This window comes from Verruconis gallopava, assembly GCF_000836295.1.
Source record: "Verruconis gallopava strain CBS 43764 unplaced genomic scaffold supercont1.10, whole genome shotgun sequence".
Classification (NCBI taxonomy): Eukaryota; Fungi; Ascomycota; class Dothideomycetes; order Venturiales; family Sympoventuriaceae; genus Verruconis; species Verruconis gallopava.
Genome location: NW_015622146.1, coordinates 293453 through 312237, shown reverse-complemented (window position 1 = coordinate 312237; position 18785 = coordinate 293453). Strand labels below are relative to the sequence as shown.

The 18785-nt window shown below is 50.8% G+C and overlaps 4 protein-coding genes across 4 annotated transcripts; all 4 read left to right on the top strand.

Annotated features, from left to right (window-relative positions):
* Nucleotides 1-842: 842 nt before the first annotated feature.
* PV09_03756 (uncharacterized protein) lies at nucleotides 843-3146 on the top strand. The gene has a single exon (XM_016356993.1). The coding sequence runs from the start codon at nucleotides 897-899 to the stop codon at nucleotides 3075-3077; it is 2181 nt and encodes a 726-aa protein (XP_016215082.1). The 5' UTR covers nucleotides 843-896; the 3' UTR covers nucleotides 3078-3146.
* A 203-nt stretch (nucleotides 3147-3349) lies between these two features.
* Nucleotides 3350-5942, top strand: PV09_03755 (uncharacterized protein). Its single transcript, XM_016356992.1, has 5 exons — nucleotides 3350-3914; nucleotides 4000-4682; nucleotides 4737-4817; nucleotides 4871-5005; nucleotides 5057-5942. The coding sequence occupies exons 1-5, from the start codon at nucleotides 3742-3744 to the stop codon at nucleotides 5203-5205; spliced, it is 1221 nt and encodes a 406-aa protein (XP_016215081.1). The 5' UTR covers nucleotides 3350-3741; the 3' UTR covers nucleotides 5206-5942.
* Nucleotides 5943-12064: 6122 nt separating this feature from the next.
* Nucleotides 12065-15425, top strand: PV09_03754 (uncharacterized protein). The gene has a single exon (XM_016356991.1). The coding sequence runs from the start codon at nucleotides 12399-12401 to the stop codon at nucleotides 15243-15245; it is 2847 nt and encodes a 948-aa protein (XP_016215080.1). The 5' UTR covers nucleotides 12065-12398; the 3' UTR covers nucleotides 15246-15425.
* A 224-nt stretch (nucleotides 15426-15649) lies between these two features.
* PV09_03753 (polynucleotide kinase 3'-phosphatase) lies at nucleotides 15650-17558 on the top strand. The gene is made up of 4 exons (XM_016356990.1): nucleotides 15650-15848; nucleotides 15902-16068; nucleotides 16130-16566; nucleotides 16621-17558. The coding sequence occupies exons 1-4, from the start codon at nucleotides 15653-15655 to the stop codon at nucleotides 17267-17269; spliced, it is 1449 nt and encodes a 482-aa protein (XP_016215079.1). The 5' UTR covers nucleotides 15650-15652; the 3' UTR covers nucleotides 17270-17558.
* The last annotated feature ends 1227 nt before the right edge of the window (nucleotides 17559-18785 follow it).

Genomic DNA, 18785 nt, shown 5'->3' with positions numbered 1-18785 from the left:
ACAACCACGGAATGCCCCCAGTCGGCTTAGACGTATGCTTGTCCTCTTTGGTAAGTCTTTTCTAAGTGTTCAAACTATTTGGGTATCGCGCCCTTCGTTGTTTTGGCATGTACCGCACTCGTTGATCGGGGGGCAAGAGCCTGTTCTATCTCCGCACGTTAGAAACTTAAAATTTGGTCCTCTTCATAGCTTTTGAATCGGAAGGCATCGTCGAGCAGTGTGATTCTTACAACAAGCTCAACACAGTGGATCCTATATCCGGCTTGCTATCAAAGAATAGGCGTTTGGCGGAGGTATATAGTTGCTTTGCTCAAGGCTCTGAATGCAGATTTCAATGTCATGTGGGAAGGCGTTAAAAGCAATTTCAAAACGTAGAAGCACAGCCTTGGCGAGTTCGCAAGTCCGCTTGCATGACCCAATGCGATTGTAAAAATGCCAATGTTCTGTCGGTCGCTAACTTCTGCAATCACTTCATGTGAAAGTGATGTTGTGCGTTGTCCTAACCAAAGCAGAGCTATAGAAGGCAATGCCTTGTGCGCTGCGACAGCTGGCTTCAAACAATCGTCCAAGATCAGACATCGAAAGATCACTTGTTAATTTATCCCTCAAATCCATCATGGCCACGCCAGCGTAGAATGTGGTGGTCATTATATACAACACCGATTTCAAGTCAAAGTCTTCCTCAACAATATCGACGTTGCGAGTGATGCTCAGCTTGCTTAGCGCTAAAAGCAGACGGCACCGAAGAAAGAGCACTAGTTCTCTAAAGTCCGGCTAAATTCCGCTGTCGCTAAATTTTTTGGAGTGCCCTCGAAGCACCAGCTTTTGCGAACGCACAACACAAGGCGCCGGCCCGAAATCTCAAGGAAGCTCGAGTGGCTTCACACCAGTGACATATGGCGCTCGAGAACCCATTGTTGTCGTTGCTTGCAACTAATCCACACCCATTGCTCCAGCCTACATCCGAATACAATGCCGCAGCGCTTTCGCTAGCAAAGCTATACCTCGATCCGCTTGCGCAGTCCATAAGCGACATACAGACTCAGCGCCAGAAGGAAAATCGCAAGAAGCGCAAGCGGGGCACGAAGGAGGATATAGACGAAAGACCTCTGCAGTTGAAGAGGCTGCATGTTGACGGCTTCAAAGTCGATCAAGTGCATGAGCAAGTCAGACGAGTGCTAGATGCTGCAGCCAAGGAGATTCGACTGGGCTTGAAAAATCTGCCCTCGAGTGGAGGGGTGGCCATCGACGAGGCGAACAGCAAAAAACGTGTGCACTTTAAGGACGAAAATCTCGAATACGACGAAGATTTACTAGAAGATGGCGGGTTTCACACCGATGAGAACTCGGATTCTGAAGGGGACAACGAATCATCAGATGAAGATGTGGATATGTTAGAGGAAGATGGCGATGACAATAACGACGATGAGTCAGACGGTGAAGACATCGAGACTGTCTCTAGTGAGGAAGACGATTCAGAAGCATCTCTTGGCTCCGATGACGAATCGGCAGAAGAGTTTGTGGAGGATAAGTTCGGATTAAACGACGGTTTCTTCTCAATAGACGACTTCAACCGTCAATCGGAATTTTTAGAGCAGGCAGACCTTAACAACCAAGACGACGGTGCGGCCAGCGATGAAGAGGATGTCGATTGGAGTGCAGATCCATTTGCCACTAATTTGTCAAAGCCAGGGAAGGCTCGAGATCTTGACGAGGGTGAAGACGAAGACGAGGACGATGATGATGGGCCTACTTTTGGCGACATGGATCTTGATGCTCCCCAAGGCTTCAGTGAGAACGAAGACGATAATTTGGAAGACGCCGTCGACGTCGACATGGATCGCGCAGACGATCTCTCTAATGCCAATAACATCATGTACAAGGACTTTTTCAAACCGCCAGCAAGGAAAGGAGGTGAAAAACGCAAGGGAAAAAACGGAAACTCAAAGAAGCATGATTCCCAGGCAAAGAGCACGAGCGAGGATATGGAGGTGGACATTTCCCGCACCATGGCAGCCGTGCACCGTGATCTTTTCTCTGATGAGGAGGACGTCGATGATGACGATGACTTATCTGAAGTTGACGAGTTCGACCCAAAGTCTCGACGCTCCAATCACGAAAGGCGACAAGCCAAGCTCCTGCAAGAGATTCGCCGCCTTGAAGCCGAAAATGTAGCGAAACGCGAGTGGACCATGTCAGGTGAAGCGCGGGCAGTAGATCGACCTCAAAATTCTCTGCTGGAGGAGGATCTCGAGTTCGAGCGAGCAGGCAAACCTGTGCCAGTCGTCACGCAGGAAGTTAGTGAGGACATCGAAGCGCTTATCAAGCGGCGCATTTTGGCACGTGACTTCGACGAGGTCCTACGTCGCAGGCCGGATGAACTGCTCACGGGACCTTTGGGTCGTCGTGGTCGCATTGAAGAGGAACTGCAGGACACCAAGTCGAAGAAGGGTCTCGCGGAACTGTACGAGGAAGAGCACCTCCGCCGGACGGATCCCAATTACGTGGATGGCCGCACGGAACAGCTCAAGGCATCACATCGAGAGATCGAGAATTTGTGGAAGGACATCGTGGACAAGCTTGACTCGCTAAGCAGTTGGCACTACAGACCCAAACCTGTGGAGGTGAACATCCAGGTCCGCACCGATGCACCTACAATCAGCATGGAAGACGCACGGCCGAGCGGCGTGGGTGGCGACGTCGCTGTGACCAGCCAGCTTGCACCGCAAGAGGTGTACAAAGCTGGACAGGACAGAGGAAAGGACGAGATCGTCACCAAAGGGGGCGAGGTGATTGCGAGAGACGAGATGAGCAGGGAAGAAAAGAAGAGTCGGAGGGCAAGGCAAAAGGAGCGGGCCAAGAAAGCGAGCAAGAACCAGCCTGTAGCAGCTGCAAACGGTAAGACAGCAGATGGTGGTAGCAAGAAAGCGAAGAGCAAGAAGGAGAAGAACGAGCTGGTAGGAGACTTGAAGAAGGCCGGCGTCATGGTAATCGGACGGAAGGGAGAGTTGGTCGACGTGGAGGGCAAGGAGGTGAAGGGAAAGAAGGCGCTGGGTGCTGGGGCTTTGAAGCTGTGAAGTGTATGTCGAACAGTCGAACAGAAATGGATGCCGGTTCCAATGGATCATGCTCTGCGCTCCAGTTCCACACCCATCGGCGCCGACTCGACGACGACTGCTGCGCGGAACGGCGAGCGGTTGACGTGCATGCGATTCGCGGCCGTCGCATGAGCAAGCTGTCAGCCTCTGCAGCGAGCCAATGATGTGGCGCAGATCAACGGAACCGTCGCGACTAAGGCAAAGTCGCCCCTAAGGCCCGCAAGGGTGCGAGCACTCGCTCGCAGGGCTCTTCGAGAAACTTCAACCACATGCAAATGACCTCACCTCCTTGAAGCTTCGTCCGCCTCTCGTTTCCATCTCGCCTCCTCGTACATCCTGCCTATCTCGCCTGCTGCCGTGCCACTCCTCAATTGTGCTTTTCCGTGGGAATCTGCAGGCGCGGCGCGGCACTGCTCTCTACGTGTCTCGCTGATTGTTCCACGTTGGCTCGGTGCATACGTACTCAGCTTCCTCCCCAACGCTTGCTTGAGTCTCGCTTCCTCAGCATCGACGTCCTCCTGCGTTCGAGGCGCACACACTCGTTTGAAAAGCAGCCTAGCCGTGTTTCTTTCCTTATCTACCATCCGCGAGCGTCGTGCAATCCCATCTGGCCGAGGGCGGGCGGCGCACATCCATCGACACAATGCTCCTCCCCAAGGGCGGAGTGACCTGGAAGTCGGCCAAGGCCCGGCTGCCACCCTACCAACAAGTGCTCAGATTCGTGTTCAGGACACGGATATTAGTCCTGGTCGCCTTGACGGTGACCACCGTGCTATTATGGCGAGGGCTTCGCGGCTCGGCGAAGGAGATGCAACGGTATGTCTCGAGAAAAACTCGTCTTCCTTCAACGGAACCGTGGGAAAAACGGACGGCATCATCGCCTGACTAACCGCAAACACAGATTTGTATGCTGGGGACCGGCGAAACCACCGATGGAGATGACACCAAATGAACGCGCACGATGGCATGGGCATCTCACCACCCCCGTAATCTTCAACCATCACACCCCCATCGAGGTCAACTCGACGACGATACAGCACATCGACCTCAACCCGATCAAATCTACGCCACAAGGTCTCTCTAACAACGAGCGTGTCCTTATCCTTACACCCCTGCGCAACGCTGCCCAGCACATTCTACAGCATTTCGACCTCATTACCCAGCTCACATATCCACATGAACTCATCGATCTTGCCTTCCTTGTTGGCGACTCCACCGATGATACCCTGGGCGTCCTCGCCGCAGAGCTGGATCGTGTGCAGCGTTCGCCCAACGCTTTCCGCTCAGCGCAGATCATCGAGAAGGACTTTGGCGTCACGTTATCTCAGGATGTTGCGGACAGACATTCATTTGAGGCACAGGGTCCGCGTAGGAAGGCAATGGGTCGTGCAAGAAACTACTTACTGAGTACAGCGTTGAAGCCTGAGCATTCGTGGGTGTACTGGCGAGATGTCGATATTCAGGACAGCCCACCCAAGATCATCGAAGACTTCATCGCACATGACCGCGATATTCTCGTTCCCAACATCTGGTTCCACCGTTATCGCGAAGAAAATGGCAAGAAGAGAGATATTGAGGGTCGATGTATGTTCTTGCTTATAAGAGTTGTTCGATGAAGCAGCTAACATGTGTCCTTAGTTGATTACAACTCGTGGGTTGAATCAGACGAAGGACGCAAGTTGACCTCGACACTGGACAAGGACGTTGTTTTGGCAGAAGGTGGGTTGTGAACACTGGAGCAATAGAGATTGTGGTCTAACTTGCATCCGCAGGGTACAAGCAGTATAAGACAAACCGGAAGTACATGGCACGTATGGGCGACTGGCGCAACAACAAGGACGAAGAGATGCAGCTTGACGGCATTGGTGGTGTTAACATCATGGTCAAGGCAGACGTGCATCGTTCTGGTATGTACTCTACGTTCTTCGTCTGCCCGATACGCAACTGACATCACACAGGCATCAATTTCCCTTGTTACGCATTCGAAAACCAAGCCGAGACCGAAGGATTCGCAAAGATGGCCAAGCGCGCTGGATACGGTGTCTACGGACTGCCCAACTACGTCGTTTGGCACGTCGACACGGAAGAGAAGCCTGGCAACGCATGATCGTGCCTTCCTCGCCAATTTTTTTCTGCAACTTCTTTATATCAAACACCCTTTAGACACGTCTCATTAGAAAGTCGTCAAAGCGTCCTGAGAATGTCCTATTTACGCACTAAATGAGCTGTGGAAAAATGAAAGAGACCAGCACTTCTGGGGAGGGTTGAATTGCAAGATGACGAGTGGCCTTGGAGCATGAAGGTGGCTGCTCTGCACGTGTAATTGGAGTGGTGTATTCGCTGCTGGAACTTTGACATGAGAAAGGGAGAGAATGGTCGACGCATCTATACGTGTGCGATAGGGCGCTGTCGTTACTGTGTCTTCCTTTCGCTTGCTTCTTGAACCTTTGCATAAACGGGTGTAAAAGGGCGTTTTCGACGAACGGTGTCGGGCTGGACTAGCTGGGCTTGAGAAAGGTCTCATGGCTTACATGCTTGCTATTTACCTGACGGATTATTCTGCCTCTCTGTATGCCTATGCTTCTAGCCCAAGTATGTGAATTAATCATAATGGGACGCCTTGTGCTTGAGTCATCATTGCGTTTGCAATCCCTTTATTTGTTTTAAGAGCTTGGATCTTGTGAAAAGAGTTCTTGATCCTGGAACTTCTATGTAGTGCTGGTCCCTCATGATGCATACACTCCATGGAGTAGTCTCGACCTTCATTTATGACAAGAAGATCCAATTGTTTCGAGTCGCTAGAGCACAATGTACTTTTGGTACTCCTTCTCTACTGTCGTTCCATCCTCGAACTTGCTTAGGCTTTTTTCACTCCAGCCTGTGCACCAGGTCCACATTGTGTTATCCTCTCCAAACCTGCGACGATTTTGACGTCGGAGTTGTTCTTTTTTCCACACCTGTTGCCTGCTTGTTCGAGTCTAAATTGCGAAGGTATCTGATCCATCGTGCGCATCCGGCCCGCACACTTCCACTCCACGTGGCGCTCTCAACTTGGGCTAGAGATATGACAGCAAAGTCCTGTATGTTCACGTTAGAATCAGGTTAAGACGTATACGCCCTAATCGCGGCAGTTTGTTGTGGGATATGGTCGCTCTCTTACTAGGCCCTCCGGCTGTGCGTCGTCGAGTCGACGTCAACGCCATAGCTTTTTGGGTCTAACGGCGCAAATGTCCACGGGCTCCTTCTGCGACCCTGCGTTTCTCATTGTTAATTTACTCGAATGGACATTGCACAGGTCGGGGGCGGAGAGGAGTTTTGTGCCCGGTTCTTTACCAGGCAAGCCCGCCCCTCCCTCTGTCCTTCTGATCACGCGCAAGGTGGATTCAGCAGATCAGACCGCTTAGTTCCTCGTACTTGTAGCTGCGTAGCCCACTATCCGATGCGTTCCCGAAAGCTACAATTGGTCCATCTATGTGTTCTGGCCCGACCCGAGATAGCGACGAGAGCAGGAGCTGGTTTACACGGCTTCGGTCATGCCAGCTCACGCCTTCAGGATCACGTACATTCCGATGACGGACGGCTCTCGTCTACAATCGTTTGCGAAACATATTCGTCCGGAGCAGGACGAGAAGAGAAAGCCACAATTCTTTTTTTATCGTTTGCAAATTTAACTGCCTTGCTTTTTGGTATCTTTGTCCTGTCCTCAGCAATTTTCTGCTTCTCAATTATTCATTGAAATACCCCTGGATGCATCATGCTTCGGGTTGATCAAACATTCAAACGACTTTAACGTTGACCCAATGATGATTACAGCTTCTTTTTTGGGGCAAAAATAATGTCAAGCATTTACTCTTTCTCTCCTCGAGCAATCTATAACACCAAATCCCGAAAGGTTTCTTTTGCTTTAATCCGCATGGATCGGTTGTTCAGGTCAGATACGAGTTCCAAGACGAGACGGATGCGAGGATGATTATGATCTCCGTCCTCTTTCCCTGCCTGGCGCAGCCATGTCTTCCACTGGGGAAAAACCTATTGCTCGCCTTTTGCAACAGCCTATTTTGAATGCTCAGATATACAGCGCATGACTACCCGTAATAGTTTGTCTGCTGGGTTCTTAAGTAAGCGGGATCCGGCCCGCAAAAGCCAAACCCCTAATCTCGAGTCAACTATGGCTCTAGATCCTTCATGCCGCTATTTGGACCCTTGACCGTTTAGATCAGCTGGAGGTGGCCTTACAAGATGGAGTGTTAGCGCGAAGCGGTTGAGTTTCGGATTTTCAAGCTTCGAGGGCCAACATTCGGGTGTGGCGTAATATGTTTTAGGACACAGCCCTCAGTAAACGCTTTCGACTTTTACATTGTATCACTAATCTAATCTCGTGGAGGCCTAAGTCAACCTTGATGATGACGATGCATAAGCAACCGTACTGACGGCGGCCAAAACACGATTCATTTGTTTTCAAGTCGTGGTGATATGCTTAGATAAAACCAACAAGATATTCATTCATCTACTCCACTTGACATTTCACAGTTAGACGAGTCATTGTAAAATACACGCTCCCATAGATTCCTGAGTTGAGACGATCATTTCGAAACGCCTATGAATGCGACATGCTCATAACCACGCAGTTTAGCGAGAAACGAGTGCGGGAAAGCCATCGACATTTCACTATCCGATGAGAAAATTCCAAAAATCATTTCAAAGTGTCCTTTTCACCTTCATCAAGTCCTGGAACATAGCTTAGATTACCAGACACTGTATGATAATCTTCAAGTGCTTGATTGTTCGGTTTCCTTCAGGCGAAGACGGGCTCTTTGCCTTGGCAGGCAGGTGTGTTGCCGGCCTGTGTGAAGATGTCTTTGCAGGCCAATTCGAACAACGGTAAGGGGGCAGTGGCAGGATCAAGTCCGACAGCCGCGAATGATGCCGGAAACAAGTTGCAAAGGTCTGGCAAGACATTGAAGCACCTCACATTGTTGATGCCATCAACGGCGCTGCTCACGATCTGCTGATCACCTGGGTTGTCGATGATCTTCTGAAGATTATCAAGAACCTGAGGTCCGAAGACCTCCATGAGGTTCATTGCAGCGTTGACGCCTTGCTGATCCAGATTGTCAAGGCTGCCGAGTCTCATGAGCTCCATCGGCTCATCCTCTGCAAATGTCTTGGCCGCCATGGCTGCGTTTGCAAGCTCATCTGCCACAGTCAGACCACCATTGAAGATGTTGTCGAGGAAGTTGTTGACGTTCTGCACGTCGGTATTCCAGTTGTTGACGAAGGTCTGGACTTGCGCTTGGGAGAAGTCACGCTTCATGGTAGCGGCGGAGGCGACCCACGATAGAGTAGCGATAGCTAATGTAGCCTTCATCGTGATGATAGATTGTATGAGTCGGAATCAAGATGTAGAAAGCACAGATCTAAAGCAAAAACAGGAGTAGGTATCTTTACAGCGGGCAATGTTCTTCTGCTTCTTCTAGTGGTGCTAACGGCGCTGGAGGAGAGATGGCCTTCTGCTTTCCAGTCTGCTTTATATGTTGAAACTCGACTGCAGCATGAATATAAATAGCATCTTCGTTGACGTGAAACTCGCGATGCTGACGGCCACCTAACTTTAGCATTTCCAGGACTCTATCAACAACATACTGCGTACCACAGCCATGCCGAGTTTCTGCAGCAAGGCTGAAGAAGTGCCATTATAAGATTCCACAGGGTCAAAGAAGTATAAAGGCTAAGCCCTTGAGCTTAGTCTGTCAAGCTTGCTGCCAAGAGGAGATGAAGCCGGCTTATGATACTTAACTGGCTGAGCAAGCGTTGACAAACTGGTGGCCCTTTTCACGGTTCAAGGCAAGATTTGTGATGTTCACGCTCAAACGTAGTAGCTTTTGGCTAGGTTCGTCTTGCGTCCGGGTGTCCTAGCTTCGTTCCACGCAAGCGTAAGCACGAAGTGGCCAGCAGCGCCACGATCTACCTGTCCAGCCTCTTTCTCAAGCGTAGGACGTCGTTCATTTCTCGAATAGGCTCGCCGGAGGGGGCGATCATGTTGAAATGAGATAATTCAGGAATTATGATGTGGTTAATTCGACACGTGCTGTGTTCGAATAAACCGATCTGGCTTACTCTTGACGCTCACTCCCGAACCAGGCCGCCAACACACGTGCATCCTCCCGGTTGCACATCCTGTGGTACAAGATTGTCTTTGTCCGAGAATCCAGCCCAAGTTGACATCAAGCTTATTTTTAGATTCTGCACTGCGTATTGATAGAGCCTGTCACCTGTTTCACATTTTCGCTCGCCCAAGGATGCTGCATGATGCCATCTGAACGTACTCAGGCGAACAGGAGACAAAAGCTTGTAAGGGCCTTTTTCTTCCTTATCGTGAACTTATAGAAGAATACTCTCTATGTCCCAAATTTAGGGAGAAAGACTCCGTTCAAGTGTTAAAACAAAAAACTCAAGTCTTTCAGTAAACGAAGGCAGCCTGCACTGCGCGAATATTTTGCCAGAAAGGCTTTTCCTTTCAAATCGCCATTGAAAAACGACGTAGTGACCCTACACACAAGCCTAAGTTATTAAGCCATTTATGCTGGACCAAAGGGGAAAGACACGAAAGCTACATGAAGGTCTTAGAATAGAAGTGATTGCTATGGAGTGCAACTTCTATCTGGCCTAGTACTAGGCTTAGATGAGACACGTTTCCAGGAATAGAAGATGTTGCCTCATAAGACAGCTGTTCCTTGAATTCTATGATCAGGAAAAGCTGGTGCGCATAATATCCTAACTCTGAGCGAGCATAAGCAGGAACTGCAAATGGAGAGGAGAACGAAGCCTTGAAATGGTTAAACAATGGAGAACAAAACTCGTCTTCGAAGCCTTTGTTATCATGTTCATGGAACATGTAGTTGGGGGCTACCGACTCCGCCTTGTCGGCAAGGATGACTTTCGTACGGTGGCTATACGTATAGCTGTTGAACTTCAGTATATGAATTGCCACCTGGGTAATGTCTGTGGTTGAGACCTGCTTAATTCGTAATAATTAAGGCTTTCGCAAACCATGTTACTAGACCTTGAATTTTGGATACTTCAGTATCAGAAGTTCGTACTTGACAGCTTTATCGAGCCTAGGAGACCCGTTTGTGTCAAAATTACTCGTTAGATGTACCTCTCGTTCACACAGAACATAACTCAATTGACTAAATCTCAACAAGTTTTCGGACAGACATATATCGGGGCTCAATGGTACCAGCCGTGATAATAACTCACTGTCAATCTCTCCAGCCCTTGAGACGCTAATTACTAATCAATGTTTTCTGGAAGAGAATTGATCGATTCTGTTTACGGTTGACTGGTAAAGCCGTCGACGAACATATTGAATGCGACTATACACTTCAAATAGCCTAGAGATATCGAATCCATGGGAACGGCATAGCCTTACATGCCTTTCGAACCTTCTTCTCCTATAAAATTTATGAGCGCACTGCCGATATCCAGACTAGAGCGTTGTTCCGGTCGCTACAGGTGCAGCTGTTGGATTGTTCACAAGAACTTGTGTTGTGACAGAACAGTCTGAGGCTGATTTTCCAGAATCGCTGTCTTCTGAACCGTGATGCGACCAGGCAAGTATAAACTTAATTTTGGTCCGGCCTTTTTTTGTACTTGTTTCTGCGGGATTTCAGCTCCTGCAGTGATACTTCTTGATCTTTCGACTCAGTATGCGACGGGATCGCGTACTTCCGTAAATCGTTAAACAATATGCGCAGCTTAATGCTTGTGGTGTTGAGGAGTAGCATTTCGAATAAGTCAAAGGAAAAGAAGGGCCAGAATGTGCGCCGGGAGGAGCCCAGATTTGCAGCTGTAAGTTGGTCGCCTGGATTTTGGTCGGAACTGGCTCTGGCACCTCCAATTTGATTTAGGACAGCAGATGGCTGAGCCAAGGAAGCGTGACATGCATCAATGGAGGCTGAAATACAAGGCTCTTAGAACTATGGTAAATCTGAAAACGCAAGAGGTCTATCATCCGACGTGAACTTACATACCGTCACCATTATTGGCAATGGACGGGCGAGACGACGCTCCTGCTCTTCTGCGTGAACGAACGCAAGTCAAGTGCTCCCCGAAGACCACGCACGTTTCGGTGTGCAGAAACGGCAGCTCCCGTGGTTTTGAGGGCTCGTATGCTCTCAGCACATTACGATGCGGGGACGATTTTGAAGCGCTCGAGACTTGCTGTCTTACCATGGGCGGGTGCCATACAAACCCATTACGCGGCAGGCTGCGAGATCTAGACAGCTGAAAGCAACCAGCGCTCTGTGATAATACAGAACCGAAAAGGTTCTCTGCACATACGCGTATTCCATCCGCAAGTCGTTCTCACTTTCGGACAACCCAGCATCTTGGCATCAAACAGACTTTGCGGTAGACTGCCCCTGTAACCTGTAATAGCATGTGGTCTCGGCAGACACCGATACCTCCATCAAATAATGTGACTGGGCAACAAGCATTTGGCTCTGTGCGCCGCTCCGGTCACTCCTTGCGGTGTTTGTGTGTCCATTGTTTGCAACCTTGCGCCCGGCCTGAGGATGAAATGCAAGATACTTTGCGCGACCCAAACAATTCTATCTTCTCGAGCAGCAGTAGGGAGTGTCTAAGAGGACATTGGTCAAGTTTATCGTCTCCTTTCACATGCAAATGTTGCTTGAAACCTGGTTCCTCCGCAATGCTGAGAAGTGGGAACGGAACCCATCTCGCGTAAATCACGATCTCGGCTTGTTTCCCCGGCAACGTGGGTGAATCGCCCACACGCCGAGACCACGCGCTCTCTTATCGCGCAATACACGACGTGCGCACGCGGAGCATGCCCGAAGAATGATCTGAGGCGGGACTCAGCCGTTCGCTCATCATTTGTCGGCTGAGCGAATAGTGCTGCATACGGTCCCGAATTGCGCAATCTTGTGGCTGGCACCATCCCGCCTCGTGCTGTGATAAACAGTCCGGCTTCGACGCGCGAACACACAAACCCCACTTCAGCTGTGCACTCATTCACCCGCGATAACGCAGTGTTTTCGGTGCCCTTCAGCCGTACCATTTTTGGGACTCTTCATCTTCCAGGTCTTGTGCAACATTTCTTTCCTCAAGTCAGTTCCGCCGTAAACCTTCAACGCCGTCAGCGCTGCGCGGCTTCGCGGAAATCTGCCCAAAACCACAATGTCCCGTCAATAGTCTATGTGCACTGCCAACTCAACGAGCTCGAAACCTGCGCATCACGTCCAATCGCTTAGAGGACCCCCAGGGGCGCTCTAAGACATGAAAACTTCAGGCCTTTTCAAGCTGCCCGGCTCAGTGCTTCTGCTGTCCATTCGCGCCGCCTTTGCACAGCAGTTACCCTACAATCCCACTCATATCTTTCTGTCGCCGCAGAACGAATTGCTCGCTTATGTTCTCCAGCCGGCAGATCCAGCTGGCTCGCAGTTTACTCTATCCTCGCTGGATCTGACGAGCGGCATAGACGCATCGAATCTCCCGCTGCAAACTATATCGTCGTCCTTGCCATTTCTCGACAATGGTACAAATATACCCTTCAATGCCATCATCGATTCCAATGGCAATATAACCATTTATACGGGCGCATGTGGAGGCGACGCACAGATATGGAAACTCAACACGCAAGGAAGAGAATTGGGATTGCCGGACTGGAGACAAGTGATGCAGTCAGAAGGTAGCGCAGTGAACACTGGGCCACAATATCTGTCATCCGCGATCGCATTCGCGAGTAACGTGACAGCGACGGCAACAGGCGTTACCTATTATTTCTTCGGGGGTATGTGCCCAACTTCACAGGCCACCACCTCTAGCTGGCAGTCGTCCGCCAACTACTCAAACAGTATGATTTCGCTCATGCCGTCGTTGGTGAATGGCCACATAGCATATGAAAGTGACCTTGCCACAACCAGAAATCTGCCAATTGCACAGGCAGGCCAAAGTCTCACCGCGCTGCCTGCGACATACTCGAATCATTCGGATGGATCCCAAACGCAGCAGCAAGACTTCGTTCTGCTCGGAGGCCACACACAAAACGCATTCATCAATATGTCGCAAGTTGCCCTGTGGTCACTTCCGCAGGCGGCTTGGACGTACTTTCCTGTGGCTCAAGGAGATGCTGGAACACGCACAGATTTAACCGTCCGCGACACAGATGTACAGATTGAGCCACGTTCGGGGCACACTGCGGTGCTCTCATCAGACGGCACCAAGATCATCGTCTTCGGAGGCTGGGTTGGCGACGTCAATACCCCAGCTCAGCCGCAACTGGCGATTTTGAATGTTGCAGACGAATACGGTGGCTCTGGTGACTGGAGCTGGACTGTTCCAGATGTCACCGCTGAGAATGGACCTGGAGCGGACGCTGGAATTTACGGCCATGGAGCGGTCATGCTCCAAGGTGATGTCATGCTGGTCACGGGTGGATATTCGATCAGTTCTCAAGGCTCAAAATTTCGTAGAGCGGATCAGAAGTTTAGCTCAAGATCCTATTTATTCAATGTGTCCTCGAGCTCGTGGATCGCGTCATACGCGGCTCCAAGCGCAAGCTCGTCAACATCGGGACTGCTTTCGAAAACTTCTCAGAAAGCAGGTCTAGGCATAGGTGTTGGATTCGGTGCTGTTGCGATCGCAGCATTGTTGTGTGTTTATTTCTGGAGAATTAGACCGAGGAAACAACGGGACGATCGGGAGAAGGAAGGAAATGACTTTACCTCTGATGTTGATCGATACAGCACGGATGAATGGGGTATGCCGCAGGCGGATGGTTACCAAAGCAAGTCAGCTGGAATGTCTCCTACTGGAAACCGAAACAACGCCGCTGAACAAGTCTACAGAAATTGGCGAAGTTCTGCCAATTTAGCCGAACGCACAGGGTTGCTGGTTGAGGTGCCGAGTCCAACCAGGGGCTTGCGTAGACATGTATCAGGCGGCAGAGCTGCCTATGCCTATGAAAAGAGACGGAATCAAAACATGGAAGTTATCGAAGAGATTCAGGATCAGGAAAGCCTGAGGTCAAGCCATGAACAAGAGCGATCAGCGCTTCAGCAACGCACAGCTACTCTTTTGAGGCCAACAACAGCGTCTGACCCGTTCACGGACAGCGGGAGTCCGCTTAGAAGTCACCCAGTTGAAGGTGATTGCGATGTAGAATTTGGCAGAACGGCGAGCGAGCGGGAACATGAAGTACAAGGTTGGGTTCACAATTGGGAAAAAGCTGCCGAGGCTTTGATCAATGCTCCTGGCTTTCCACCAGCGCAGGCTCCAGCGTCGGAGGGCCGAAGCTCTCCTTCGAAGTCGGACCGAACCACTACAATGCTGTCTGAGAGTTCAGGTCATTCATCGTGGTCGAGCCGCTCAAGTGATGCTGGACCATCCGGAATAGTCCGAACGCTTTCGACAAGATCAGCCGCACTGTTAAACAGTTTTACCACTACACTCGTGGGTACAGGTTCAACATCGCCCACCGCTGCGGACGCCAGGACGACGTTGCCCTCCCAGCAGCGGCGTCATCGAAGGAACTCCTCCGTGAACTCGGGCGCAGCTCCTTCACCAACCCGATCCTTGGCCCAGAATGACAGTGACACATTCAGCACAGCCCAGACGTCCTTTTCGCAGCTGCAAGCTGAAGGCGAGGCTCTGCTCGGAGGCCATCGCTCAAGAGGCAAGAGCGAGCCGTCAAGTCCAGTAAAGGACAAGCGAGAAGTGGGTTGGTTTGGAAGTGTCAAACGAGCGATATCCGGAGCCAGGCCGGCCACTACGGTATCCGCTGGCACAAACAGCGAAGAGGGTTCGCGTTCGTCATCACCGCAGAAGCCTAGATCGAGGGACGGAGATCAACCGGTACAGAGGCGGTCCCAAAGTGATGCGTCGTTCCTGCGATCGAGAAGGGGTGCACAGGATTGGTATGTAGATGATGAGGAGGACGACACCGAAATTCAAAGGCCCAGTGCGCCAGATGGAGAACTGGAGGGAGACTGGGACGTGGAACGAGCTGCTGAGAGAAGGGTGGTGCAGTTGATGTTCACCGTGCCGCGACAAAGGCTACGAGTTGTCAATGCTGATGAAGCAGACGCACAAAGCGAGCGCAGCCAGAACGAGTGCTCATTGTAAAGCTTCTCTTGCGTCAGATAGATTTTTTGCGTATCTGGTTGGGACTAGATTGCTGTCTCTCGCTGTATGAATGATGTATTACGATCATGGTGGTTTACGGTCCGGGATTATGGCTTTGGAATTCAGGATAGCCAGGCGCTCAGGTTTTGTAAAGGACAAAAGATGTGCAGAATGTATACGATTTAAATGAAATGTTTTTCAGTTCTCCTGGTTGAGTCTTCATCTCGTTCGAGCCCAGCAAGCCGTCCTAGGACACCTTAACGCAGCCCCCCCCCCACCCTACAACTGTGAAGTCTCGATGGCCAGAATAAGTTTAGCGCCATTGGAGCCTGTATTCTAAGTCACACCCTGCGGTCTTTCAATTGAAGGTTTGTCCTTTGAACTTTTTATTTTATTTTTACTTTCGAATGAAAACCATCTTGCGGCGTGGGTACCACCTGTTCAAAGCGGTAGAAAATCAGAAACACGTCGTAACGCGTGGATCCCGTCGTCTGGGAGTCGCGATGACGACTTCTCCCACCCCGTCTTTGAAGAGAACCGCGGAAGACGAGGGCCACATCTCGCCCCCTCCGGTCAAGCGAAAAGCGACGACGGCGATAAGTCGTACGGTTTACCCGTCACGTGTGCAGATGGAAATCGCTGACGAAACGAATCAGAGAAGGCCGTCTCGAATTTCTTCAAGCCTGCCAGCCAGAAGGAGCCGGAGAAGGTCAGCTGGAAGATCCGCGATGGCAGCCTTATCACGGCTCGTTACTACGGCTCGAAAGAGCGTCCGCAACCAATAGAGCAGTCTCAAAAGCGCAAGATAGCTGCGTTTGACTTTGTATGCGGGGAAAGAGTCCACATTGCCACGCGCAACCAATACGCTGACTTGTCGATTGTAGGACTCCACTCTGATCATGACGAAGTCTGGTAACCGCTTCGCCAAAGACGCATCGGACTGGCAATGGTGGCACAGCAGCGTGCCGGCCAAGCTACGGAAGATGCATGAAGAGGGCTATCTTGTGGCCATCGTCAGCAACCAAGGAGCTATTGGACTGAGATCAGACTCAAAGACGGCGAAGATGGACAAAAAACGATTGGACCAGTTCAAGCAGAGGGCGGTGAGCGTCTTCAATCAGCTCGACATTCCCATTTCTTTGTATGCAGCTACGGAGAAGGATATCTATCGCAAGCCCAGGGTGGGCATGTGGCAAGTACTACTTGAGGATCATGGACTGACGCCGGACGGGATCGATTTGTGCGGAAGCGTCTTTGTGGGCGACGCGGCCGGCAGATTGAAGGAGGGATCAAAGAAGGAAGACTTCTCGTGTAGCGACAGGTTGGCAGCCTCCACGCGCATTTGTCGCACATGTCATTTGCTTACACACGGTAGGAATTTCGCAGACAATATCGGCCTGCCGTTCCACACGCCTGAGGAGTTTTTCCTGGGAGAGCAGCCCAAGCCGTTCGAACGCGGATTCCAGCCGTCGAGGTACATCCAGCCAATCGACAAAGGCTCGACGGACGCTTCACCGGTCCCTTTCAGCAAGAAGCATGACTTTGACCTGGTGGTTTTCGTAGGCTCCCCCGGCTCGGGAAAATCCAGCTTCTTCAAGAGGCACCTCGAGCCGCTAGGTTATGCGCGTGTGAATCAAGACATTCTTAAGTCGCGAGACAAATGCGTCAAAGTGGCCACGGAACACCTGAGGAAAAAGGAGTCGGTCGCCGTGGACAATACGAACCGGGATCGGACCACCCGCAAGGTATGGATTGATCTAGCTGCGCAATTCAAGGTACCCGTTCGATGCGTGTGGTTCACTGCAGAACCTGCCCTGTGCCAGCACAACGACGCGGTTCGAGCCCTTAACAAGGCGCACAACCCAGAAGACAGGGCGATGTTACCGGGCAACGCCTTTCCCCTGTACAAAAACGCTTTCGAGCCGCCGGACGTTGAGGAAGGATTCGAGGACGTCACACGGGTCGATTTTGTGTTTGAAGGCACAGAAGAAGAGAAGGCGATCTGGTCGAAATATTGGATTTAAACTTTGACCAGAAATTCACGGTTGCCCTTTCCCCCCTGGTCACACCGTTTGTTCCTGGGACGCAGGATCAAGTTTAGGCCATCAATGTCCTCGTTGCTGCTTGACGACGTATAAGCTGCGAGATGCCGCATTTGTTATCAACATTCTGTATAATACCTCCCACCGATGGCACTTGCCGATCCTGTGGTGATACTGCTTGCCGTGGATGATACGAGGTTTACCAACGTTGTCTGCTCCAACCAATAGCAGGGGTGTGGAGACTCAATGACATATGTTCAGATGGCTCGACCATCTTCAAACGTAGACTCTGTTCTTTCCATGTGATAACCCGAGCGTTGATCCTCTTCACGAGTTGCGCATTGAGGAAGCCAAAGCCACTCTCAGCATCGAGCCACAGCTCCACCGTCTCCATCAAAAAACCCACCCACATTTATCGAATTGTGCATCACCAATACTGGCCGTCATTTTCGCTCCACTTTGGTCATGAAAGAGGTTCCGCCGTTGTTACGTCTTGCAGCCATCATAGCGCGTGTGGAAATGAGCAACACGCATGTAAGACAAAACGTAGGTCGCGCGTTTCCTCTCAGCACTACTGCAGGTGTGTCCAGGCTCTAGCGCGGCGGGGTTAAGCTTTATGAAAACGGCAAAAATTGTGGAGTCCAAAACGACTGTACCAGCAACAGGCTGCTTATTTCATTGGTGACAGTCCTTCCTTTCCTCTGCCCTATTTCCAGGAACGATCTAGGCAGACCTGAAGACCTCCCGGGAAGATGCCTCTGCGCGTATACTTCATCATTCCCTGAAGTGAGGCGTAAGATTAATTTAGGAGTTTTTTTTTGAGTTTGCGCGTGCGTATCAGCGGCTCTAAGTTTGCCGAGAAAGCATAGATATCACTTCGCACTTTTTCTGATCTTACGGCAAGCTATCAGTCCTTGTGCCCGGAGCTAAGGCAGGGACAAAGGTTGGGAAGTTGGACGGCGGGAGGAGGGGTGTGTGAAGGTTGCACCCGTCTTGAGTGCCACGATCTACGGAGGAGAGTGTCGTCATCAAAACTCAGCAGCAGACGAGGATTGCTATTCTCGGTCCGTCGCTCTTTTCACTGCGAGGAATAAATGTTGGGAGCGGAAGCACCCGCCTATTCCTTCAATAGATTCTGGTGATTGTCGGCGTCACCAAACCTGTTGTTGGGTGGCAAGGCAGACCAATCGAAGAGCTCCAGACGATTCTATAAAAAAAACCTGTTGAAGGCTTGTTTGCGATGGAATCAAAACGCCGCCACAGAGCAGACGATGAAAGGGGAGGAGATTCTCAAAGTCGATATGACCGGACGTTGTGAGTGGCTCAGAGTCGTTCGTGATAGATCTTCGCAAAGTTTTCACTTGCTTGGGGGCCGTGGCACGGACACAGAACGCTGGGCGAGTTGTCGTTCTTGCGTCGAAAGAGAGGGACCATCTGCTGTGCACTCCATGCACTGGTGAAACTCCTTGAACAACCACAGGCAGAGGGAGGAGTGAAG